General features: G+C 48.1%; 4 protein-coding genes across 4 annotated transcripts; 2 read left to right on the top strand and 2 right to left on the bottom strand.

The window, feature by feature from the left end:
- Window positions 1–726: 726 nt before the first annotated feature.
- Window positions 727–3,065, bottom strand: H2ac25 (H2A clustered histone 25). Its single transcript, XM_050163767.1, has one exon. It carries the CDS (start codon window positions 3,026–3,028, stop codon window positions 2,636–2,638), a length of 393 nt encoding a protein of 130 aa, XP_050019724.1. The 5' UTR covers window positions 3,029–3,065; the 3' UTR covers window positions 727–2,635.
- A 258-nt stretch (window positions 3,066–3,323) lies between these two features.
- On the top strand, window positions 3,324–3,728 carry H2bc26 (H2B clustered histone 26). The gene has a single exon (XM_050163769.1). The coding sequence runs from the start codon at window positions 3,339–3,341 to the stop codon at window positions 3,717–3,719; it is 381 nt and encodes a 126-aa protein (XP_050019726.1). The 5' UTR covers window positions 3,324–3,338; the 3' UTR covers window positions 3,720–3,728.
- A 3,863-nt stretch (window positions 3,729–7,591) lies between these two features.
- On the bottom strand, window positions 7,592–8,204 carry LOC126514691 (H2B.U histone 2). The gene has a single exon (XM_050163768.1). It carries the CDS (start codon window positions 8,175–8,177, stop codon window positions 7,797–7,799), a length of 381 nt encoding a protein of 126 aa, XP_050019725.1. The 5' UTR covers window positions 8,178–8,204; the 3' UTR covers window positions 7,592–7,796.
- Window positions 8,205–11,143: 2,939 nt separating this feature from the next.
- Rnf187 (ring finger protein 187) lies at window positions 11,144–24,292 on the top strand. Its single transcript, XM_050163604.1, has 6 exons — window positions 11,144–11,245; window positions 11,344–11,553; window positions 17,845–18,441; window positions 19,586–19,678; window positions 22,277–22,501; window positions 23,184–24,292. Exons 1-6 carry the CDS (start codon window positions 11,144–11,146, stop codon window positions 23,184–23,186), a joined length of 1,230 nt encoding a protein of 409 aa, XP_050019561.1. The 3' UTR covers window positions 23,187–24,292.
- The last annotated feature ends 312 nt before the right edge of the window (window positions 24,293–24,604 follow it).

The following is a 24,604-nucleotide window of genomic DNA, read 5'->3' as shown; positions in this document are numbered from 1 at the left end:
TACAGGCTTGTGGGTCAGGAAAAGACCTCCATGCTCCCACACAACATGCATGTGGGCCGGACCTGCCAAGACGAACTGCCAAGGCCGGTCCAGAGGGCCTGTGGCATCAGGATGTCCATACCTGCTCTTCCACGTGGTCTCTGATGATGGCAGCTCGGGTACCTGAGTTCAACCTCCTTCTACCTGAGCTGGGTCAGTTTTGCTCTAGAAAGCAAGCACAGGAACACACCGGTCTTCCTTCTGGCCCCCGCCCCACTTCCAGGCTTCCATCTTTCCCTCCCTCTCCCCTTGTTTGTGTGTATGTACACTTGCGCGTGTATGAATGTACATATGTGTATGAGTGCAGGCAAACATGCACCTCCTGTGTGGAGGTCTGAGGACCATCTCAGGTATTGTTCTCAGGTTCCACCTTGAGGCAGGGCCTCTTTGTTAGCTTCTGTGTATAGCAGGCTAGCTGGCCTGGGAGCTCTAGGGATTTTCCTATCATCCTTAGAAGCACTGGAATTATGGTCAAGTGCTAACCTGGCCCTGCGCTGCCTGGGACCTGGGAATTCATGCTTGCATGGCAAGCTCTTTACTGCCCCCATCTTGCTGGCCCTTCTCTGTCCGTTTGGTACATACTCCGAGTTTCTTCAAATTTAGGTGAGATTTACAAGATATGATGAACCACTTTAATGTGAGCAGTTGAGGGACATCTGGTACATTTCTTTTGTTGTGACCATCACCTGTGTCTTCTTCCACAACCACACGAGGAAAGTTCTGTTCTCTCCCCTCCCAGCTCCTGTGTCTATTGTCGGAACATGCCTGTTCTGGACACTGAGGTCCAGTCATGTTGTGCCTGAATCAGCGCTTCATTCCCTTCTGTTGACTAGCACTCTGTTATGCCGACAAACCTGTCTTGTGGATCTGTTCATCAGCTGATGGATATTTGGGCTCCTCTTTTAGCTTGTATAAATGATACTATCGCTGCATCTGTGTAGCTTCTGCTAGATATCTATTTTTATTTTATTGGGCATATACCCTAGGCATGGCCATGTGGTATTGAATCCAGTGAACATTCTCTTTTCAAGGCAGCTGCTGCTGGTACTTTACATTTCTGGAAATGGTAATCCAGAGGACTAGATTTTAGGTCAGGGTTGTTTCCGTCCAACTTTCTGTAATATTGTAGACACATCCAGAATCTGTGCTCTCTTGGTATTCACTGGTCACATAACCCTGAGCAGTAGACAAGCCGCATCTTGATGTTTTCCCTAATGGAAAATTAAATATTCCTTTTGGATGGTGGTGTGCGTTTGACAGGAAGCCTTGGAGGTGGGAGATGAGAAGCTAATCCAGTACATCTTCCTCCACAATGCTTCCATGACACCATTAAATAGTAACATCCAACTCCTAAGTTTAACTGCCACTCAAGAGATTAAGAAACTACAATGATCTATGAATACACACAAACTAAAGCTGGAACTGAAGAGTCTCACTAAAAACATAAGGGGAAGATCTCAAGGTCCAACCCTTGGGCATTGGTTTACTGAGACCACCCACCAGCAGACTGTACAATCTATATGCAGTTTTTGTCTACTGTGTGGTTGAGACTCACAGTTGAATACATTGCTTATTCTTGGGCAAACAGGCTTTTGAGATGTTGATATTTTATACAGATTTATGATTACAGACGGTGTCTGAGGAGTCCATGCTTGAATAGACCCAGTTTTGGTAGGGTATATATAACGAGCATTATATAATTGTCTTGCTGTCCTGTATTGCCAAAATTTAAAGAGAATAGCACAGTTAACAGGAAAGGGGACACATGTCGAACTCGGTAGCATTTTAACCAATTGTCATAACTCATTTAATCCCCCTTAACCCTCACTTTTCCCACTGGTAGTGATTTTATCTGTAACTGTCCCGGCATTCTGTATTCTGCCCGTGGAAATCACAATCTTCTCTAAAAACTCACATTTTACTTGATGTGATGCTAATCATGTTCTCCTTTAAACTATTGGACATTGCTGTACTCTCAAACCTAGTTTTACCAAAACCGACTAATTATTTTGTTCTTCAAGGTTAAGCTACTTAAGTGGGTAAGATTGATGAATTCCAAACGCCTGCTGGACCACCATCATGGCCATCTCTCTGTAATCCTACCACTTATAGGGCAGCACTGACCTGTGTCGCTCCCGTCCCGACAACTTCAAAAAAAATCCCTGACACTTGGAAATCTCAACGTTAGATCTTAACTCAAATGGACTTACGTTTCGATAGAACCGGAAGCATTAGCCTTCATTAGAGACACCAGTTTCTAACCTCCCAATGCCTAATGCTAACTCCAAACCAAGTGTCCCCTAAGGTTCAAGCACGAACCTTAACGGAGACCGAGTGTTTAACACGAGTGGTGGGGGACAAACCGCGGGGGCCTCCAAACAGACCCTAGGCCAACTGCAGAAGGAAGCCGTTGGCCTGAGCGGTCACCACCCCAGGCGCCGCGCGGAGATGCACAAACGCATGGAAGGAACCGGGAGACCCAGCCCTGGCCAATGCCGGGCGGTAAAGGCTCAGTGTACAGCTCTTTTTGAGGTTGTGGGTGGCTCTGAAAAGAGCCTTTGGTGTCCGTTAAGTAGCACTAGGGACCAGAAGGGCCTCACTTGCCCTTGGCCTTATGGTGGCTTTCAGTCTTCTTGGGCAGCAGCACCGCCTGGATGTTGGGCAGGACGCCGCCCTGCGCGATGGTCACGCGGCCCAGCAGCTTGTTGAGCTCCTCGTCGTTGCGGATGGCCAACTGCAGGTGGCGCGGGATGATGCGCGTCTTCTTGTTGTCGCGGGCCGCGTTACCAGCCAGCTCCAGGATCTCAGCAGTCAGGTACTCCAGCACCGCTGCCAGGTACACCGGGGCGCCGGCACCCACCCGCTCCGAGTAGTTGCCCTTACGAAGAAGGCGGTGTACACGGCCTACAGGAAATTGCAGACCGGCGCGGGAGGAGCGGGACTTGGCTTTTGCGCGAGCTTTGCCGCCCTGCTTGCCACGACCAGACATCTCCAACTGATAGCCAAAAGAGTAACACGAACCAACGAGAAAGCTAGCGCTAACCACCCCGTAAGCGCCAACAAGCCCTTATATATGATCAGGAGGGAGGCTAGCCTGCGCCTTTCTATTGGGTAGCAGCTTTAGCCAATCGGAAAAGGAACACTGCAAGCCTAATTTGCATATCACTCGCTCTGCGATGACGTAATGTGTAGTTGTAGCCAATCAAAAGCGAGCAATTTTGATCCTTCATTTGAATACAAGGCGTACAAATAGAGTTGGTGCAGCGGGCGTACGTGTCTCTCCATAGTAGCTAGCCAATATGCCTGATCCGTCCAAGTCCACTCCGGCCCCCAAAAAGGGGTCTAAGAAAGCCGTCACTAAGGCGCAGAAAAAGGACGGCAAAAAACGCAAACGGGGCCGCAAGGAGAGCTACTCCATCTATGTGTACAAGGTGCTGAAGCAGGTGCACCCCGACACTGGCATCTCGTCCAAGGCCATGGGCATCATGAACTCGTTCGTCAACGATATTTTCGAGCGCATCGCCAGCGAGGCCTCCCGCCTGGCTCATTACAACAAGCGCTCGACCATCACGTCCCGCGAGGTGCAGACGGCCGTGCGTCTGCTGCTGCCCGGGGAACTGGCCAAGCACGCTGTGTCCGAGGGCACCAAGGCTGTCACCAAGTACACCAGCTCCAAGTGAGGCGCTGCGCGGGCGTCCTCAATCCAAAGGCTCTTTTCAGAGCCACCCATACAGTCGTTAAAAGGGTCTTGAACACAGTGTGTGGAGGCATTGATGGTTGCCACGCACCTGATAGAAATTCCGTTACTGGGTACGACCAAGAGAGATGTGTTTGGAGTGAGGAATGTAGGGCTGCAGCTGCGCTGCTCTTCCTAAGGGTGGGATGTGGACGATGGCCACGGGAGGAGGCAAGGGGCGTGAGTCCCCTCCCCAAACCTCAGTCTTCCCCAGGTGGGCGAGGTCACAAGAATAGTAGGATTCTGGCTGCCGTGCGTCCTGGGTGGCCTCTGATCTGCGTTCCTTTAGAACGTTTCCTGGAATAAGCAGGCGTCTTATCCCCTGGATATGACCAATAGATCCTGCCCTAGCGGTTTGCTGGAACCGAGGTTGAAAAGGCATGGCGACACCCTGAATGCCTGTGTGCAGGAGCTGGATCTAGCCAGCTGCAGCAGCCAGCAGGGTTAGTGGTTCAGGGATGGAAGGATTTGGGAAAGAATCCTGTTGCTTTGAGCAAATGAGTTGCTGCCCTGAGCTGCTTTATTTTCTGTAAAGCATTGATATCAGAATTTTCCACACTCAGCATTTTTTTTTTTTTTCCTTTTCGGAGAATGCCATTTTGGTCTGGCAGGAAATCTTACCTGTGGAAAGAACACAGCTTTCCTTGGTTTGCCTTTTATTTATGGAGAGAGGATTCATGATAATTACTTGAACTGTTATAAGATATATTGAGAGTCTTATCGCCGTCTCTAGCACAGAATAATAGGTACGTTTGGACAGATGCTAAGGGGCAGTCGCCCGGAGACGATGTCTCCACTGGAATTTCCTACAGTAGCTGTGCCGCCTCCCCCTTTCCACAAAAAAAGGATTTTTGACAACTTCAAACGTTTTAAAGCTAGCATCTTAAGTATTTTTTGAAATACTAAGTCAAATAGCTGCCAAGATGAAAATGACAACATAGGACTTGTTTTTAATTAGTCTTAAAAATACCGTTAGAACATTAACACGAGTCAGGTCAAAGTAAACCAAGTTCTTTAGCAGATATTTCAGATGATTTTTCTGAGAATTTGTCTTTATCTTTCTTGTGCCTCAAATTCTGCCAACAGAAATTATATGTATATTACATTTTACCAATTGCTGATCTCCAGAGTTTTCTATTGAAGTTTAAACATGCCAACCAAATTATCTCCGTGTTTAAAGAGGTACACCAGGAAAGCAGACAATTGTTTAAGAAGCCGAGTCTTCCACTGAGGCTTGATGGGAGGAGGGGTTGGGTGGGAGACTATACTCAGGACCTCTAGTATGTTAGCCAAGTCTCTACCACTGAGATGCCACTCAGCCCTCTTCCTTCCCTCTGCCTGGGTTGTTTATTCAAATCCATTCATGGGTACAAGTAGTTAGTGTGTAGTATATAGCATTATTTTCATTTGACATCTTTTTATAAAAATATATAAGTAAGTACACATTAATAGAAGCCTTGTCATAACCCTTGACCCAGTACATTTCTTCTTTAGTTACAGTTGAAAACATAAACCATGTTCCATCATCATAGGGGAGACCACGTTCTGTCTTGTATCTGCGGTCTCTTACACACACACACACACACACACACACAAGTGTGTCAGTGTCATTATGTAGGCCTTGTTGGTCTAGAACTCACTATATAGACCAGGCTGTCTCGGCACTCAGAGATCTGCCTGCCTGCACCTCCCTAGTGCTGGGATTAAAGGCGTGCACTACCATGGACCCATGCCAGTATTCTTAATCGTCTCCAAAATAGAGGATTTGGAAGCCAGATGTGGTGTTGTCGACTTGAAATGGCAGCAGCTGGGAGGAGAGAGGCAGGGGAATCTTTGTATGTTCAACACCAGTGTGGTCTGCATATCAGGTTCCAGGCTATTCAGAGCTACACAGTGAGACTATCACCAAACAAAACACGAACAGGATATATACACGAACAGGCTGAATACAATCCTCTGTGAAGTGATGCCAAGTGATTGTCAAGGCTTCTGACACTTTTGCTATACTGATGAAGTATTCCATTACAGACCTGGATGGCCGGGCCCTGGAGTCAACTATCCATTTTAAAATTTTAGCTATGAATGTTTTCCGTGCATTTATGTGTACCACATGCGTGCAGAAGTCAGAAAGGGGGTCAGATCACTTGGAACTAGCATTATTGATGGCTGTCAGCCATTAATGACCCAGTTATTGTGGGTGCTAGGAATTGAATTCAGATCCTCTGCAAGAGCTATTCTTGACCCTGGGCCATTTCTTCAGCCCCAAGTTTTAAAGGAATATTTGCAGCTGCTTCGTCTAGGTCCGAGATAACATACGGTTTCAATAAACTGTAACCTTTGCCTCCAGGAGAAAGATGAGCCTGGCAGACGAACCTAAACATTTTTAGTACAAAAGATAGAATCAGCGAGCAAATCTAGCACACAATCACAATTTCCAAGTATGGTTCTATAACAATACATTTATAGTTGTTGGTAATACAATGGTTTAATTTTTAATTTTTTTCCTGACAAAAACTGGAAGTTGAGAATAAGCTGCCCAGGTGTGTTACTTTGGCAGCTACAGCTCAGAATGGAGAAGATTTGTCCTTCTGTAGGCTATGAATATTAAGGAGGTGACAAAGACTGGAAAACTGTGCTGCTGAGATTTTATAATATAGAAAATGGAGAACAACTGTGTACAAAATTCCACTGAACAATTGGAAAGAGTAGCAGTGTACAGCAACTATGTGAGAATTTGTAATAGCAACGAAGACAATGCAAATAATGTGTTTTCTGGATCTGGAATACTTAATGTTAGTGAGGTTGGAGGGGGAACGAGGGATCTGCAGGCCGGCAGTCTGAGATAATGACGAAACTGCCATTCCCCAGTCTCAGCTAGATGCTCAAGATAAACTTGCTAATTAGTAGGTAACAAAGTAGGAATTTCGAGCAAGGGAAAAAGCTGTCTCTTTAAGAAGTCACCGACAGAAAGACTCGCCTTTCCTGTGAGACAGTGAGAGGTTAAATGTTGACAAATGAGCGCCTGTCCCTGGAGGTGGTGCGAGGAGAAAGACGCCATTGTCCACCCGAGAAACCAACATGCAGTCGGAACCAGGGGCAACCAGGAGCTCATGGAAGATGGGTTTCTCCCACATACAATGAACCTCTCATATTGGAATTTTAGGGGGACGGTAGTTTGGACTGTTCTTGCACTTAGTCATTAATGCAGACATAAATTGAGCAGAGCACATATAGGGTTATTATTATTATTTTTTTGCTGTTGTTTTAAAGGCACCGATTTCCTTTATTTAAAAGGACGTTTCACCATTTACTAGAGTTGTGTTAATGTATACACACATTTTTATGATCTACATTCATGTGCACACACACATATGTATACATTGAGATGAAACAAAAGAACATTTCATCGTTTAAATATATGCACGGATAAAATGTCAGAATTTTCCCTGGCCAGATTTTGGCTTAGTGGTAAGGTTGGTGAGCAAGGGGCTGTGCATAGCATTTTTAGGCGTTTCGAGTAAAAATACCACAGAAGACCTGTTTAAACTGTTTTTGTCTGCAAGAGCTCTAAGGGTCTAATTCTGGCAAGGGGAGGAAGGAAGCAAAGGGATAGGGGAAGATGGCTCCGAAAGCATCAGTCACGAAAGCACAACAACCTGAGCCTCAACACGGCATTCCGCTGGACATAGGGGAGGCGGATGGATAGGGTGAAAAGATGAGGAGAGATCCCGCTGCTGACGCCCCCACCCCAACCGCGCAGTCCACCCCAAAATGCCCCCGGAAGCCATCCACTTAACTATGTTTTCTGTGGCCAAAATTAAATCAAATCAATTTCTTTATTAATGTATCTTTATAAAGAAGGCATGTATTACCTTCGTGTCCCAATGTCCAGTACAATCCCCATCCCAAAGTACATCAAATGAATGACAGTTCTTTATCACACGAGATAGCACGCTCCTTTTTTGAGATTGGAAGGTGGCTCTGAAAAGAGCCTTTGGGTTGGGAACGCCCGCGCAGCGCCTCACTTGGAGCTGGTGTACTTGGTGACAGCCTTGGTGCCCTCGGACACAGCGTGCTTGGCCAGTTCCCCGGGCAGCAGCAGACGCACGGCCGTCTGCACCTCGCGGGACGTGATGGTCGAGCGCTTGTTGTAATGTGCCAGGCGGGAGGCCTCGCTGGCGATGCGCTCGAAAATATCGTTGACGAACGAGTTCATGATGCCCATGGCCTTGGACGAGATGCCAGTGTCGGGGTGCACCTGCTTCAGCACCTTGTACACATAGATGGAGTAGCTCTCCTTGCGGCCCCGTTTGCGTTTTTTGCCGTCCTTTTTCTGCGCCTTGGTAATGGCTTTTTTGGAACCCTTCTTGGGGGCTGGAGTGGAGCGGGAAGGCTCCGGCATCCTGCTGCACTGGCGGCACCAAGACGAACAGGGAGACGGCGGAGGCAGGGTTATTTGTCATCCTTATATTTAAATGAGGGCTCCAAAGCAGTATCATCTGATTGGACAAACCTAAAATGTTGTAACTAGGAGACACGAGTTCTTTTTTCTTATTGGACAGTATCGCAACCAATCCGAAAGTGCGTTGACTGAACCGGCTCAGGTGTCTCATCTTTGTCTGAACCCTTTGTTTTAACTAGGAAGATTTAGCTTCTCTGGCAGTTGTGGCTGTGGCTGCAGGGACAATGCTGCAAGATCCGATTCTCGTTGAGCCAAATCACTGGCCATTTGTTTCTCATTAAAAACGAGGGAGAAGCTTATTGCCTGCTTAGTTGGAGGAGGAAATGACAGCTTCCGACTGCCATTTACCACATCATCGTCCCCCTCCAGGGGAAACAAAAGCAAAACCACATTTCTGTAAGAATCCTTGAGCGAAGTTCAGCAGTTCACGGGAATTCAGAAAACATACTAATGTAGTTTCACTGCGAGTGTGTGGCAGGGTAGATTTTCATCTGGAGAAGGGGTTTTTGGGACGTCCATAATGCCAGGAGCTGGAGCGAAGGCTGGTGTAACCTTATTGATGGGTTCCGTATTTACAGGACGCAGCGGGTTATAGAAGTTACGCCTCTCATAACGGTTTGTGCGCACACACCTAAACACACACACACACGGTGCTGAGAGAAAAATAAAAAGGCTGTATGTTTACATCTTTCACATTTCAGCATCACTTGGAGAGCTGGCTTTAGAAGAGCCGACCGCTAACTCCCTGCCTCTTACACACTGGGTCATGATCTGCATACTACAGTTGAGGAATCCCGGTCTGAAGGCCAATTAGCTGCCGTACCTGGGGTAAGTAATCTACTTCGTTCGCACCTCCATTTCTTCATGTGATGGTGGCACAATGCCTGTTGGATGCGGTGAGTTCATACGGGTGAGCAGCCTGGAAAAGGGGCCCTGCACAAGCTAGTGCCTAATTCCTGTGAGCTTCTTTTACATCAACACACATCCTTTCTCTCTCCCATCAAAACACAGAGCGAACTGTAATTCCTCACGCAGAGATATGGCTGTTTTTCCAGTGCCTACAGGACGAAAGGCAACATGGCATCCATCAGACGCCCAGCCAATGCTTGGTGAAAGAACAGACCTGGAAGCCCATTCAGCTGGCTGCTGGGGCATTGGGTGTCTTGATATTGGAAGACTTCAGGGGTAGGGAGCCGTGTTTTAGTTATCAGCATGAGAAAAAAGTAATTTTGTAAAAAAAAAAATCACCTAGAGCCTAGAGGTGATGGTACACGCCTTTAATCCCTGCACTCAGGAGGCAGAAGGAAGTGGATCTTTGAGTTCGATGCCAGCCTGGTCTGCAGAACAAGTTCCAGGATAGCCAGGGCTGCACACAGAAGCCCTGTCTTGAAAAACAAAAACATACAAAAATCACTTAGGGAAAAATATATTTTGAGTGTTGTTAACCCTCCTATACACACAATGTAAATGAACCTTGGGTTAAAATTACTTGCAGCTACCAAGAGTCAAAAGGTGAATATTAGAAATATCTATATAAACTAGAGAACATTTACAAATTGTTTAAGGATAGGAGTAGGAAAGAGAATCTTGAAGAATAACTACTGCTATTGATATATCATGCTAATACCAAACAGATGCTCATTAATACAAGGACAAATGTTTCGCCGACTGAGATTCTGGTGGGTGAAGCTGCATAGTTCAAGCAAGAACACTGCCATACATACACAAAGGAGGAAAGCTGGGAAGATGTACCACAATTTTCTACAGTGTGCCAGAAAGCCCACTGTCCATCGCAGTCTCCCAAAGTGACAGCCATGCTTGCAAGCAAAAATCAACATTCGCTTTCATAGATAGCACGTGTAAAAAAAATGTAGAAGTGATGAGCCCCACCACAGATGCTAAGATGTGTAGTAAAATAAATCGCGGCTTACTTTTACAGTGGGGTTTGTTATCGTCAAGACAAGGCCTCAGGAAGCTCATCCAGCCCTGAATTCTTGATGGCCTTGCTGTTATCTCCAGCGGGTTAAGATAATAGCTACCACAGCTGGCTCATTACATTGTCTTAAGGCTATTTAATGACAGGTGAAAATAATATTAAACCAAACTTACTAAGAACGACTGCATGAAGTGCTCCTCCCCGTGACATCAACATCTTAGTCCCTTTCAGTCCCCCTTGGCAGTGTGCTGCTGTGCCCACACTGTGTGCAGAATGGACGAAACCCTCTCTCTCTCTCTCTCTCTCTCTCTCTCTCTCTCTCTCTCTCTCTCTCTCTCTCTCTCCCTCTGAGACCACATTGCAGTGGAGACTCACCTATGGCGGCTGATCCTGAATAAAAGATCTTCCTGTTTTCCAGTTCATTTACTGTTATAAAAACATACCCAATGGGTCTGGTATGGTGTAAAGTATCAAAGCTGTGAGAGTGAAAATAACTCCTGTCAATCTTCACAGACTGTGGCGAGCTGTGGAGGGGCAAAGCTGAGAGGCTGGGAGGGAAAGGTGGCCTGTCAAATGGCAGAGTGTTCCATCACAGACTCCAGAACCACGAGCTTTTAAACTCACAGAAATGCTAAAGTCTCTCTAAGGGACTGAGGGTCATAGGTTAGTTAGATACAGTCTGAGTTTAATATTAATATGCCTCAGGGCCCAGCAACACATATGCAGACACACACACATGCACATACACACGTGTGCGAGAGAGTGCTCACATACAGACATGCATTACTTCTATATGGATATCTTCCCAACAAGTGCCTGTCCAATCCCAGACTGCTGCCCCTTTTGCTTATTGGTAAATTTGGTCAAAGATTATCGTTTAAAAATATCTTACACATTCCTTCTCATTTGTGTCTTTTGTTTGCTTCTTTCGTTTTGTGTTTTCGAGACACGGTTTCTTGTAAACGTAGGAATGGCGTTTAGGCATCTTTTGTCCTCTGCAGTTTCCTGCTGGCATCGTTGGGACAAAGGCCCTTCCCGCCATTACCCTGACTCCAATGACTTCTCTGGTGCGGTGGGGGGGGGGGGGCGCTGAAGAGTCCTTTGGTTAAGGGCGCTGTTTTCTCCTATGTGAGGAGGTCAGCTGTCCTGTTCCTTGCCTGTTCGCTGAAGGGCCTTCTGTGGACCATTACTCCTTATATCAGCAAAAGAAAAGCGAATTATCCACGATGGGAGCTATTGAGGCAAATCTTGGCAACCAATCCATTCAGCCTGAGAAAAGCCGGGCTACCATCTGAGAGCCGCGTGTACCCTACGTTTTGTGTCTTTGTGCACCAGACTAGCTGCTCCAGCCGCGTGGGCTCTGGCGAAATTTTCTTCGTTGTAAGTGACCACCTCCTCCTGGCTCCCTAAAGTAATTCATGCTTCTCCACCTGAACACAGTAGTTTACCGTCTTAGGGACTGCTGAAAAGGAACTGTTTACTCGACCCTACTCGGACTTTATAAGAGTATGTATTTCCTCAAGACCGGTGGCGTTCGCGCAGAAAGAAGGGGCAGGAGGAGGGGTAGAGGAGCCGCGGTGGCGCTGCTGGAGTGGGGTGGGGCGAGGGAGCCGGACCTGGAGATGGGTGAGAGAATCAGGAAGAAATGCAGCCTTAAGCGAGCTGCAGGTCACATCCCAGACCTTCCCCAGGAAACACCAGCCCCTGCCCGGCCCCAGCTTCCCTACCCACCCCCACCCGGCTCCCAGAGCACACTTATCCAAGGAAATCATCGTAATGTCTGAGAACAAGGGAGAAAATATGAAGGTACAAACGCTCACGAAATACAGCAAATTCCTCACCAGGATGTGAGGAGGTAAGCTGGCCTGCTCTGAAGGCCTCAGCCGAGCCTCGAAATAAAGGACCGTTTAGGAAAGGCGGTGGAGCTGCATACAGGCGATGCAGCTCTCGACTCTTGTTAGGAGAGTGCATTGAATGCAACCATTGAAATCGTCCTGGGCCTCTGGCTGGGTTCTCGCTGTTTTTTNACCCTATGATGGTGCTCTGAACGCCTTTATTCTGGAGAATTCCCACAGCTAGAAGGCTGTCAGCAGATGCAGCTCTTCAGCTTTGGGAACCCAGATAAGCTTTTCTCTATAAATTATTCAGCCTATGGTATTCAGTCACAGCTGCACAAAACAACAGACAATCCCCCAGCTGCCCTGGGAGCCTCCATCTTGCCCTGGTAGTCTCCTTGCAGTCCTTGTGGGTTTGATTGCTCAGTCACTTCTCTCCGCTGTCACAAGGCACAAGTACTCCACCCATGTCCCAATCCTGCAGTCAAGGTGCTTTGATACTCCCCACTTGGGCTTTGCCTCCTTAGCTTAGACAAGAATTTTACTTTTTAATTCAGGCATGGTAGTGCCAACAGAGCAGAAGACGGAAGACACGGGGAAAGCTGTCAGAAGCGAAACTGGAGCCGGTCTTTGTTGTCGGGACAGGGTCTCCTCTCGCCCTGACATGACCATGGGTCACCATGGAGTAGACTCGCTGTGGGCACCTGAAGGATGAACGACTCTAGATTTACAGTATCGGTAATGGGGCTGTTATATTCCCTCATAGGAAGGAGGATAATTGCATAACCTCCTTGGAGTTCCTACTGGAGTAAACAGGGAGTGGAAGGCTGGCTGGAGGCGGGAACACCCGTGATGGAGCTCTCCTGAGTTATCATCCATGCTGAGCTGGAACTTTTTGATAACTGCGGATTCACCCATGATCCTCTGCGTAACCCCTTCCCAAGACCTGTCAGTAATTCCAGTAAACTTACTGGCTCACTAATGTGAACCTGGAGGAATTATTTCTTCTATATTGTAGTGTCTTGATTGGACAGATAGACATTTCTTCACATCTTGGGAAGTCACACCATGCCTTTGTTCAGCCCTAACCAAAAATGTATAATTGTGGAGCAGGTGTGCCGGGTGAGGACTATCTCAAAAGACTCCACCAGGAGGACAGCCCTGCACAGAGGCTACTGCCGCCACACAGAGGGTACTGCACCACACAGAGGGTACTGCCGCCACACAGAGGCTACTGCTGCCACACAGAGAGTACTGCCGCCACACAGAGAGTACTGCCGCCACACAGAGGCTACTGCCGCCACACAGAGAGTACTGCCGCCACACAGAGGGTCCTGCACTGCACTGAGGGTCCTGCAGGGGTTATCGCCCACAACTGTCCTCAAAGACAGTTTTGGGCCATCTGATGAGATCTTCTTCCTCTCCCTTTTTAAAATGTACTTGCTTCAGTCTCCTCGTTTACAATGGCATGTGTTCCCTTCGTGATGCCCTGCTCTTCCAAATATTCCTCTTTAGAGAATCTCCTTTTCGGTTGCTATTTCGGTTTTTACCATTACAGCCATAGAGAACTGTACCAAACTGGTTGCTTTTATTCTGGTTGTAAGGTAAATGGATAGGGACCTGCCACCCATCCAGTTCCTTATCATCCAACCCACTTTAATTCCCCGTCTCTCATCCCTGCGAGGCTCTATCCCCCACTTCAGCATCTGGCTAATCATTAACATCAGGGCTCTGTATCTACCCCCTTGATAGTTAATCATTCGTTCACTTCAGAGCCCCATAATCCAGTCATTTTTCGTCTCCTACCATTCATCTACTCAGAGTCCTAGAAACAAAACCCCAGTTTGCTTTAGTCAGTTGGAGAGAATTGTTTCAGAAAGATATGGAGTAACTCAAACTCTTCACATGATTATTACTATTACGTTATTGTTGTTGTTGTTAGTTTATAGTTGTGAACGCCACAGGTACAGTTGAAGTTTTAGGATCTTATATAATTTAATGAATTTTAAATATCTGAAATATTTGTTTTTTTACATCTAAAATATTTAAAAGTTAGTAGTTATTAGGTAACTGGTCGGATGCAATTTTCTTTGAAGCAGAGTTATATTTTTATAAACAGTTTTGGGACTGGAGAGATGGCTCAGCACTTACGCTGCTCTTGCAGAGGACTAAGGGTGGATACTCAGGGCTCATGTTGAGTGGCTCACAACCTCCTGTATCGCTGTTCCATGGTGTCCAATGTCCTTTTCTGATCTCTACAGGTTCTTACCAACATGTGTAGACACACACATATGCACGCACACACGCATACATACATACATATACATAAAAATAAATACAAAATTTTAAAAGAAAAGGTTTTAGTATAGATTTAAGCACAGGCATTAAGAGAGTAGATAGGAAGCCAAAGAGATGGCTCAGAGGTTAAGAACACTTGAATTTGTTGTAGGGGACCCGAGGTCAGGACTCAACATGTTCAGGGCAGCTCATGTCCGTCTATAAGTCTAGTCCTGACACCTCTTCTGGTATTTTTGAGTACATGTTCTCAAGTAGTGTGCATGCAAAATACTCAAACACATAAAAGTAACTATTTTAAAATTTAAACAATTTAAAAAAGGGAGAGAGGTTTAAGTAAAGAACTAAAGAACAGTAACCCACGCCCTTGAGGGAGTGTGGACTTCTCAAGAGAGTTGCTGCGATTTTTAAGTCCAAAGGATAAAAGTCTTCCATGATTATCCCACACAAACAATTGAACACAAAAGGTGGCTCCTAGGCTAGGATGTATTTCAGTGGTGGGGGCTTGCCCTAGTGTATGCAAGGCTCTTCCTTTGAGCCCCACAACTGAAGCTTCTGAAGGGCACCTCCTTCATGCTTAGTCATTCACTTTGCTATCTGTTTCTTCCACTTCCAGCCACACCTTGGCCATGGCTGTGCCAGCCTGGGTTTGCAGGATGCCGCATGTGGTCAGTGTCCAGGGTGCCCATGTGCTGTCCCAGCTTTCAGATTATAGTGTAGGTTTCCCCACCTCTCCTTCATGGCTTCCATTACTGCTGTGCTTTTGTTGTTTTGTTCGGTTTGGTTTTTCTTTTTAAGCCAGGGCTTTGCTATGTAGGTCAAACTGACTTCGAATTCACAATTTCCTTGTCTTCATTTCCCAAATGCCGGGATTATAAACTGGGCCATTGTCTAGGATGCATAAGGCCCTGAGTTTGAGCACCAGACCTCAGCAACAATTTGAGAACCACGTTGGATATGGCCATGGTCAGTTAGATGAATGTAGAAGTGCCCAAATAAAACTGCTTTAAAATTTTAATCTTGTAAAATTTATTATTATTATTAGTGTGTGATGTGGTGTGATGTGTGTGTGTGATGTGTGTGGGCATTCATGTCACTGTGCTTGTGTGAGGGTCAGAGGACAGTTTTGTAAAGTTAATTTTTCCCTTCCACCTCTACCTAGGTTTCAGAGATCAAACTCAGGTCTCCAGGATTGCACCTACTGGGCTGTTTTGCTGGTCTCAATTAGATTTTTTTAAACTGAAGCAAAAATATTTTCAAATTTGAATAACATATATACGATATACATATATATGATATACATATATGTACACATACACATTCATATCATATCTGTTGAAGAGGTTGGCTCTAAACCTACGAGGCTAACAACACTTAAGGACATACGAATTTCTTAGACAAAACCTCACTCTGTTTCATATGCGCTCACACGCTCACCACTTTTTTGTGACAAGGTCTCATTATGTAGTTCTGGCTGGCCTGGAACTCACTGTGTAGCCCAAATTTGCCTGAAACTCACAGAGTTCTGCCTGCTATGACTCCTGGGTGCTGGGGGTAAAGCGTGCACCACTATACCCAGCTAAACATTGACATGCATACGTCATAAGGTTTACATGCAAACTTCTATTTAATTTAAAATTTTCCAGATGACCCATGACACCCAACAGGCTATGAATGGGATATGCATATTTTTCTATTGTTTAGGAAATGAACAGGGCTGCACAGTTTGAGTGCAGATGTGGCTGCTGTAGTAGTGTTCAGTACCTATAAACGGCAGCATAGCATTTACAATACATTTGTAATCTCAACCGAAGCAGGGTCCTGAGTTGTGGATAGCTGACTACACCTTCTTACACAATATTCTTTGGAGTGCATTCTTGCAAAATTTGAAATTGTTCTGTATATGCATTGAGCATTTTTGGATTACATGAATACCATGTACGTGTGTGATGATTGTTCTTGGTTGTCAAAGTGACTACGTCTGGAGTTAACTGAAACCCAAGGGGCTTGGTACACCTATGGGAGATTTTTTTTTCTTGACTGAATCATTTGAGCTGGGAAAACCACCCTAAATTCAGATCTTGCCTGGAGATAAAACAGCCCCACTGGTCAGCCTTACAGACCAGGCACACACCTTTAATCCCAGTAGCCACACACTAGTTGCCATTAAAGGCAGTGCATGCCTTTAATCCCAGTGGTGCACACTTTTAATCCCAGAACTAGAGAGGATTATAAAATGGGAGGAGACAGCTATCAGTCTCATTCTGAGATTCCTGGAGGCAGGATCTCCATTTTGGACTGAGGTAGAGGTAAGAGTCAGTGGCTGGCTGCTTTGCTTTTCAAGTTTTCAGGTTGAACCCCAATTTCTCTGACTGAGTTCTTACAAATTGTGCTTCAGTTCTGTTTCTCTAGAGAACCCTGAACAGCACACTTACCATTCAGTTTCTTCTCTTTTTTACTATACATATACTGTCCATATTTTGGCATTGTCCAAGGCTTGTTTCTGTGGTGTGTGACCTTGCATTTCCCCTCTTCACTTTCCCATGATGGATTCTTGCCATCTAACATGCTGCCACATCCCACCCCCCTTGGAGGCTGGTAAGAACACAATCATTATTAGCACAAGTTCTTTTGGACACCTAGACATGGAGTTCATGGGCTTAAAGGTGTCTCTGCTTGGCTCGACCTGTACTGCAGGAGTGACTCCAGAATGGTTATCCCAGGTCCCTGGCACTGAGGGGACATCCATCATCTCCACGACTTGGCTAAAGTGAAATGTGACACTTCATGTGTGACTAAGGCTCAGAATGGCATTGCACTGGTGCTTAATTTCATATTTTTCAGATGAACCCTGGATTTGAGCATCGTCCCATACCTTCATTTCTCAGATCATTTTTTTTTTTGGCTGTTATAACAAAATATCTGAGGCTGAGTAATAAAAATAAAGAAGTTTATTTGGCTCGTGCTGTGGTGACTGAAGGATGCGCATGTCAAGGACCTCTGAGCTGTGTTACAACATGATAGAAAAGTAGAGGGGGAACTGTCCGCATGTGAAAGGATCAAGCCCCGACTCCTCATCTGGGCCGACAAGGTAAAAGCACCTGGTATTTCCACCTTCACTTGCTGTCGCTGTCTTCGTTAGCCTGGTCAGATTCCTACTTGACTACGTAAGCATGTTAATCATTTTAGGAGTTTCTGTCTACCTAACCTGTCTTATGCCGCTTCTGGGTTGAGGGCATAGAGGTAAGTCACTCAAACCTTCCGTCACCCTGAATTTCAGGAACTGCAAAGCCTCCCCGGACAGACCACCTCCCAAGTTATCTACGGGAGATGGGCAACTATCTATGATATTAAGGCAGCATCCTGGAGTACGAATAGGACACCTGTCAGGATCTGGGTTTGGAGCCCACGACTGACACCCTCAGGACAAAGAGGTGCAACTACCAGCACCAGGGTGGAGGAGTGCGCAGCTGCTCCGACCTGGGAGGGGCGGGGCGATGGGCGACTATTGGGACCCGAACGGAGAGAGTACAGCTGCTAGGACCTAGCAGGAGGAGCGCGCAGCTGCCAGGACCTGGACGTCAGAGCGCACGGCAGCCCGAACCCCGCCCCGCGCGCGCGTGCCCGGCGTTGGCGCAGTCCGGGTCCGAGTCGTCGACTGAGGCTTGTCCATCTCGCTCTCCGGCCGATTCCCGGCCTTTTTGCGCCCTCTCCGCCTGCGCCCCGGTTGGCGCCGCCGCCCGCAGCCCTGGCGCTCCCCGCGGGCCCCGCTGAGGCCGTCTGCGCCTTGTGCCAGCGCGCGCCCCGCGAGCCGGTGCGCGCCGACTGCGGCCACCGTTTCTGCCGGGCGTGCGTGGTGCGCTTCTGGGCCGAGGAGGATGGGCCCTTCCCGTGCCCCGAGTGTGCCGACGACTGCTGGCAGCGCGCCGTGGAGCCCGGTCGCCCTCCACTCAGCCGCCGCCTCCTGGCACTCGAGGAGGCAGCCGCGGCGCCGGCACGCGACGGCCCTGCCAGCGAGGCCGCGCTGCAGCTGCTGTGCCGTGCAGACGGAGATCCGCTATGCTCCGCCTGCCGCATGGCCGCGGGCCCGGAGCCGCCCGAGTGGGAGCCGCGCTGGAGGAAGGCGCTGCGCGGCAAGGTGCGCGAGGCGACCCCGCACACTGCCCACCTTTGTGCCTTACTCACCTGGAGTCAGTCTCTCTCGATCTGTGCGCTTACCTCTTCCCTCTCCCGCATGCCATGGGTGTCCAGCATTCTCCCCACCCCAAGTCTCCGATCTGCCCTGCACCTTCCCTACCCCGGGGGTCTCTGCCGTGCCTAGTGTTCTTGAATCGTCGAGTCCGTGAGTTCCGTCCTCCCTGATCTCTTATCTCTCTCCCGGACCCTGCTGTGATCCTCAATCTCTCATCTCTAGAGCATGCTCTTCTGCTCCAGGTCTCTGGTCTACCTGTTCCTTATCTCTACCTCCTTTAGACACCCCCCTCTCCCCCCCCCCCCATTTCCTCTCAAGTCCCACTTCCCATTCCCCAAGGCCCCTCCCTCCTCCAATCCGGGTGTGACCTCATTGAGGCAAGCCCCGCCCATCTACTTGCTGGTTACCTGAGTGTGGACTTATGTCTGCCAGTTACTGCTTGCAACCCTCTGAGGGACTGCCGATCCACCTCATTCTGGAACCTTCTTTGCTGAGCTCTCTTGGTCATTGCATGTGGCTCTTGCTATTGGGTAGAAACCGCCCATTATGATCTGGGCAAAGCTGGAGCCCAGGAGTCCGGAGTATCATCCCTGGCCCACGGTAGCCAGGTAGGAAAACAGCGATGGCTGGTCTCTGCCCCGTAGGAGAAACCACTAGCTTAGTGTGTTTGAGGGTGCTGTTAGCCTTGTGTTCTGGAATGATGCACCGTGAACCCCAGAATAGGATTAGTCACTAATTAATGCACAGTGTTGAAGTGGAGGCCAGTCAGTTACATCCGGGTCCCAACCTGGGGTAGGTACTCTGCCAGAACATGCTGCTAGGGTTGTCTTGCAGTTTGTTGACCCTTTCCTAAGCCAGCAATCTCCACAGAGACTAAGTAGGGTACAGTCAGGAACGCCATTGTCTGGATCAAGCTGACACAAAAGGGAACCTACTTAAAAGGAAACCTGGAATTGTCTGCTGTGTGCCTAGTTCAGACAAAGAGGGAAGCGTAGGAGACCCCTTTAAACAATTTCCAGCAGCCAAGGTCTGGACTGTTGACCTGGGTGTCCAAGTCCTTTTCAGTCTATAACCAGTTTTTCTCTCCCAGGAGAACAAGGGGTCCGTGGAAATCATGAGGAAGGACTTAAATGATGCCCGGGACCTGCATGGTCAGGCAGAATCAGCGGCTGCTGTGTGGAAGGCAAGTGGGGTCTCCTGGATATGGGGCAGGGCAACCAAACTGAACTGCTGTTTGCCTGGCTGTCCGGAGTAGGGGCTTCTGTGTGGACTTACTGAATACCAGGGTACTCTCCTAGGACACAGTCTAGCCAGAAGTCAGCAGAGAACCTCTTTTCCTTCTTGTTCTTTACGTGAGGGTGGTTTGTAAGGTTCGGCTTCCTTTTCTGCACAGGACACTTAGTACTCTTGATTCTGACCAACCCCAGTGGAGCTTGCTGTTTTCTGGCTGTCATACAAAACCGTAGAGTTTCTCCTCTGGAGGCTGGAAGTCCACAGGCAAGCCATGGCAAGTCCATATCTGGTCAGGGCTAGTTTCTGGTGGCCTTTCTTACTATATCATCACTTGGAGAGCGGGGCAGGAGCTCTCTGGGGGTCCCTTTTACTAGGGCACGAGTCGTACCTCTACTTTGGTAGGACTGACTACCTCCCAAAGACCCACCACTTTTAACCCCATCACCTGGAGGTTTCAGCACAGGGATTGAGGAGAGGGACACAAAAAGTTGGTACTGACCAGCTTGCCATCCTCTAGTGCCTTCCATGACATTCAAAACCAAGGTGACAACATGGTATAGATTTAAAAAAAAAAGAAAGTTTATTTATTTTTGATGTGTACAGTGTTCTGCCTGCATGGCAGTGGAGGACAACATATCTCACTATAGATGGTTGTGAGCTGCCATGTGTTTGTTGGGAATTGAACTGAGGACCTCTAGGAATGCTGGGAAGTACAGTCGATGCTCTTAACCTTTGCGCCTTCTACCCAGCCCCCCAAGTTATAGTTTTTTAAAGGTTCTTTGTCAACAAAATCAAACATTGATTTAAATTCTGGTGACCTTTCCTTGGATATATTGATGTCTTTAGTTTCCATATCCTCCCCTCTGTTTTTTTAAAAACATAAAGCCAAAGTGTTTTTGTAGACTTATAGAAGGCCTGGAGCTCTCGGGTAGCCTGCACCTCAAAGCTGAAGCTGTCTGTTCTGCCCCTCACAAAAACTGGAAGACTCTGAGGTTGTCCAGATTCCTAGGAACTCATAGTCATTCCAAGGACAAGTTCTAGCACAGAGAGGTTTTAATACAAAGATGAGGATCTTGCAATCAGAGGGAGGAGCTTAGCCAGAAAGCAGTTAGCTGGTTAGCATTTACAGCTTTTTCAGAAAAACCATTCTTTCTCAGGAGCATGGCTGTCTCCTGTGTTGTGTGCTCCTGGGCCAGGATGAAGATCTTGAGTAAAGTTAGAAGTGTGTCTTTTCCCTTAGTTCTATTGTCTGAAGTGGTGTTGCTGAGGGTGGCAGGATGGTTTTTTTTTTTTTTTGCTCTTGGATTTACCAGAGGCTATCTTAGGAAAAATGGTTGTGCATTCTGACAGGACTTTGGTCCCAGAGTTCATCTTTGGGAAGCGTGAGTGGGGTCTTCACATAACCTGAGCAGTGTGTTATGTGGGTTCTATGTCCAAGGACTTAACAGACTTCTGCTGGGAAATGGGAACATGACTGATTGGTGGAAAGCTTGTCCGGCATGTGAGAGCTCTGAATATAAGCACGCTAAGCACAGCACCACAAGTAGATGGTAGGCCTGTGGTTGTATGGTTGTTCTTGGTACATAGGCTTCTTTCTAGTTACAGTATAGTAGAGTAACTCTTTAGAAAGTATGGTGTCAGCAACTAGAGATGATCTGTAGCACATGGGTGGATGCAGATAGGTTATGTGCCAGTGCTATGCCATTTTGTAAGAAGGGACTTGAATACACTTTGGTGACTTGGGGACGCTTTTCCTGGAACCACTCATGAAAGACTGTGCAGGGAGACAAAACATTGCCTTAATAGACGTTCAAGTGGTATGAGTGGCCTTATGAGGAAACAACCCAAAGAAACAGTCACTGTCTAACAAATACACCGGGTTGGACAGAGAATGGCAGGTTGAGGACAAGTGGTTAATTCGGGAGGCATAAAAGAAAAGAATTACTTTAGCAAGGTCTGTACAGCATCTTCTCTACCTCCACTTCTCTCCTCAGTCAGAATGCCATTCCTTTCGCTTTGTACAGGGAGAGAGTTAGCCTTTCTCTGTTACCGTAGCAAAATTATCCAGGACTAAGTACTTTGTAAGGAAGGCGAGTTATTGGCTCTAGAGGCTGAGTGTCAAAGACCAAGGCTCTATCTGCTGCTCTCAAGTGAGGACCTCATGGTGCACGTGTGTGGACCCAGGATCGCTCTTTCTTTAACAGCTGCCTTGGGAGCCAGCTGGTAGTAGCCTGTGAGACCAGCACCAGTCCTTCAGAGGGCTGATGGATACATCAGTGACCTAACCAATCCCCACCTCTTTAAGACCCTGTCAACTCCACCTCACCACACTGGGACCAAGCTAACACCACCATGAGGGGCCACGGGGATGCCTTTCACGTGGAGATTTCACTTCTTGCTTAGGAAAACGATGCAAGAGAATCCTCCCTCACCTGTGATTTTTTTTTTTTTTTCTTTCCGAGTAGATGGGGGTTCTCTTCCTTTGGACACAGTAGCCATGGGTGTGAGCCAAGGTGGACTGTTGACCCTTCTCCCACTCACCCTGCAGGGGCATGTTATGGACCGAAGAAAGAAGGCCCTGACTGACTACAGGAAGCTTCGGGCCTTCTTTGTGGAAGAGGAGGAGCATTTTCTGCAGGAGGCTGAGAAAGATGAGGGTACCTCTGAGGATGATGAGCTGGCTGACCCGGCAGACCGCTTCCGGTCCCTCCTGCAGGCTGTGTCAGAGCTGGAGAAGAAGCACCGTAACCTGGGCCTTACCATGCTTTTGCAGGTACCACCTGGGTGGGAGTGAGCACCTCTCCCCATCACATCTCTTTGGCCAGTTCAGAGCTCCAGTAAAGGAGCTTACCCTAGGGAAAGGTTGGAGCCGTGGCCTTCCTTGCCCCTGCTGTGGCCTAGGTCTGAAGGACAGGGAATGAGCATGAGCAGGTGGCTCAGAAAGTGGTAGGAAGGACCTTTGTGCTGCGGACGGTCTGAGATGACCCTGGTTCTCACATGGGAGGGATATTTTCAGCCCTCAGACTCCTAGGCAGTAGTAACCAAGACACCTTTTCTGTCTTCTCCCATCCTCATTTCTGCCCCAAAGGGTTGGGCCAACACTTGAGGGCCTGACAGCCCACTTGGCAGTCTGAGCCTGGGCTTGCAATGTGGCATCAGCAGCCACCCATAGCTGAGTATCCCCCATTCCACATACCCATTAGCTGTTTGGGGGTTCTGCAGTTCTGGGGGTAGTGGGTGCTGTACAGCCTTGGAGACACAGGCTTTGGACCCAGTTTAGATGGGTTGTCAAGTCACCTTGATTCTAGGTGTGTGTGCTCAGGGGAGCAGTAGTCTGTCTTACTGCCTCTTTGGTCTCTTTCTGTGTATTTCTGTCTTGTCACCTTTGTCCCTGTATTGCCCATCTACGTCTCACTGTCTTTCCTTTTTGTCTCTGTCTCTCCCTTTTCCTGCAGTGATGATGCTTGCACAGCAGGCTGGCACCCTGGAGCATGAGGCAGAAGGAACCACCTTCCACAGCTGGCCTGCGGCACCCCTACCTACATCTTTCAGGCCTCTCTGCCTGGTACCACCCTTCATCCTGGACAGGTTCCCATCTCCGTCAACACTGACAACACGGCGGCCTGGATGAAGTGTCAGAGGTGCCCCGCTTTTGATCATCCATATAGTTCCATTTCTCAGCAGTGTTTTTAATTTTCTTTGGGGCATGAATGTGCTCAGGCCTATACCTGTTCCTAGTAGAGACCAGTCCTGGGATTTCCTTCCCAGTGTGTCCCAACCCTGCCAGAGACCACCGGAGAGCTCTGAAGGCCCTGCTTCTTGTTTAGCTACAGCTTAGGGCCTAGTGTGGTGATGTCACTCTAGTATCCAGGAACCAAGCCTTGCACCTTCCCCATTGGTGCCCATGACAGGGTTGACTCACCAGACATCCCTCAGCAAGGCTTTGGGACACGCCAGTTATAGTCAGATTGTGTTAGAGCCAGGGAATAGAGATGCAGGAGGCCCCGAGGTATGGCTGGGAAAAAGAAAATGAAGCATTCTCCACCCTCTGGAGGACTGCTCCTTCCCTTTGGGTCTTGCTGTGCCAGACCCTGGGAGCTGTCTTCTGCTTTGCTTTCTTAGCCTCTTTCGTCCTGGCTTGTGCCCCTTGGGTGTCGCTGGCATCCCCAAAGTGCTCCCTACTGTTACCCACCTCTTGTAGAAGGGACCTTCTTCCCTGCAGAAGAGCAGCAGGGTTGGCATATCCAGGCCACCTGGTTCTTTACTTGGCTGTGTTTTTGGCTTTTTCTCACCTCATATTTTCTCCAGTAGGTGAATTTCACAAAACTCGTGGCGTAGCGCTAGCGTGGTTGCCTGCAGCATTGTGTGTGTAGATAACTAGTCCAAGAAACAAAACCCAGCAGAGTGGACAGACACAGGCCAGGGGCCAAAGACACAGACCTATGTAGGTTTGGGGGTAGCAGCGTTCTGTCCCCAGAGGCCCTAGCCTGGGGTGTAGTGACTGGCTCTAGCTTGACTTCCAGGGGGGCTGGGTTCTCAGTGCTGAATAAAGTGGTTTGCTCCAGCCTCTCTGTTTCCATCCCTCCCGGTCTCTGTCCACACAGTGGCTAACCTCCGCTCCTGACCAGCTTCCAGGGTCTTTGATACTTGTGAAAGCAAGATAAGCAGATCGTCACTGAGACAGTCAGGGAGAGACGTTAGGTGTCATTAACCCAGTGTTGGTTGTGGGGATTGCATCCAGGAAGCAGAATCCAGTGGCTAGAAGGGCCAAGAGACATCATGTCACGGGACTCTGGCTTAGCCCACCTGACTGGTCCTGCCAAAGGGCTGGCCAGGTGAGCAGAAGCCTCCAGGGCTGGAAGGTGACAGACTGGAT

The sequence above is a fragment of the Alexandromys fortis genome, unplaced genomic scaffold (assembly GCF_014885135.2).
Source record: "Alexandromys fortis isolate MF-2015 unplaced genomic scaffold, M_Fortis_MF-2015_v1.1 scaffold_149, whole genome shotgun sequence".
Classification (NCBI taxonomy): domain Eukaryota; kingdom Metazoa; phylum Chordata; class Mammalia; order Rodentia; family Cricetidae; genus Alexandromys; species Alexandromys fortis.
Note: the sequence above shows the minus strand (reverse complement) of the source record. Positions and strands in the feature narration are given on the sequence as shown.

Excerpts from the sequence above, each read along its gene's own strand:
- H2ac25 (XM_050163767.1), bottom strand. The coding sequence starts at position 3,028 with ATGTCTGGTCGTGGCAAGCAGGGCGGCAAAGCTCGCGCAAAAGCCAAG.
- H2bc26 (XM_050163769.1), top strand. The coding sequence starts at position 3,339 with ATGCCTGATCCGTCCAAGTCCACTCCGGCCCCCAAAAAGGGGTCTAAG.
- LOC126514691 (XM_050163768.1), bottom strand. The coding sequence starts at position 8,177 with ATGCCGGAGCCTTCCCGCTCCACTCCAGCCCCCAAGAAGGGTTCCAAA.
- Rnf187 (XM_050163604.1), top strand. The coding sequence starts at position 11,144 with ATGGCGTTTAGGCATCTTTTGTCCTCTGCAGTTTCCTGCTGGCATCGT. Across the intron at positions 11,246-11,343 it reads CCAATGACTTCTCTGGTGCG|GGCCTTCTGTGGACCATTAC; the intron begins GTGGGGGGGGGG and ends TGTTCGCTGAAG. Across the intron at positions 19,679-22,276 it reads CAGCGGCTGCTGTGTGGAAG|GGGCATGTTATGGACCGAAG; the intron begins GCAAGTGGGGTC and ends CTCACCCTGCAG.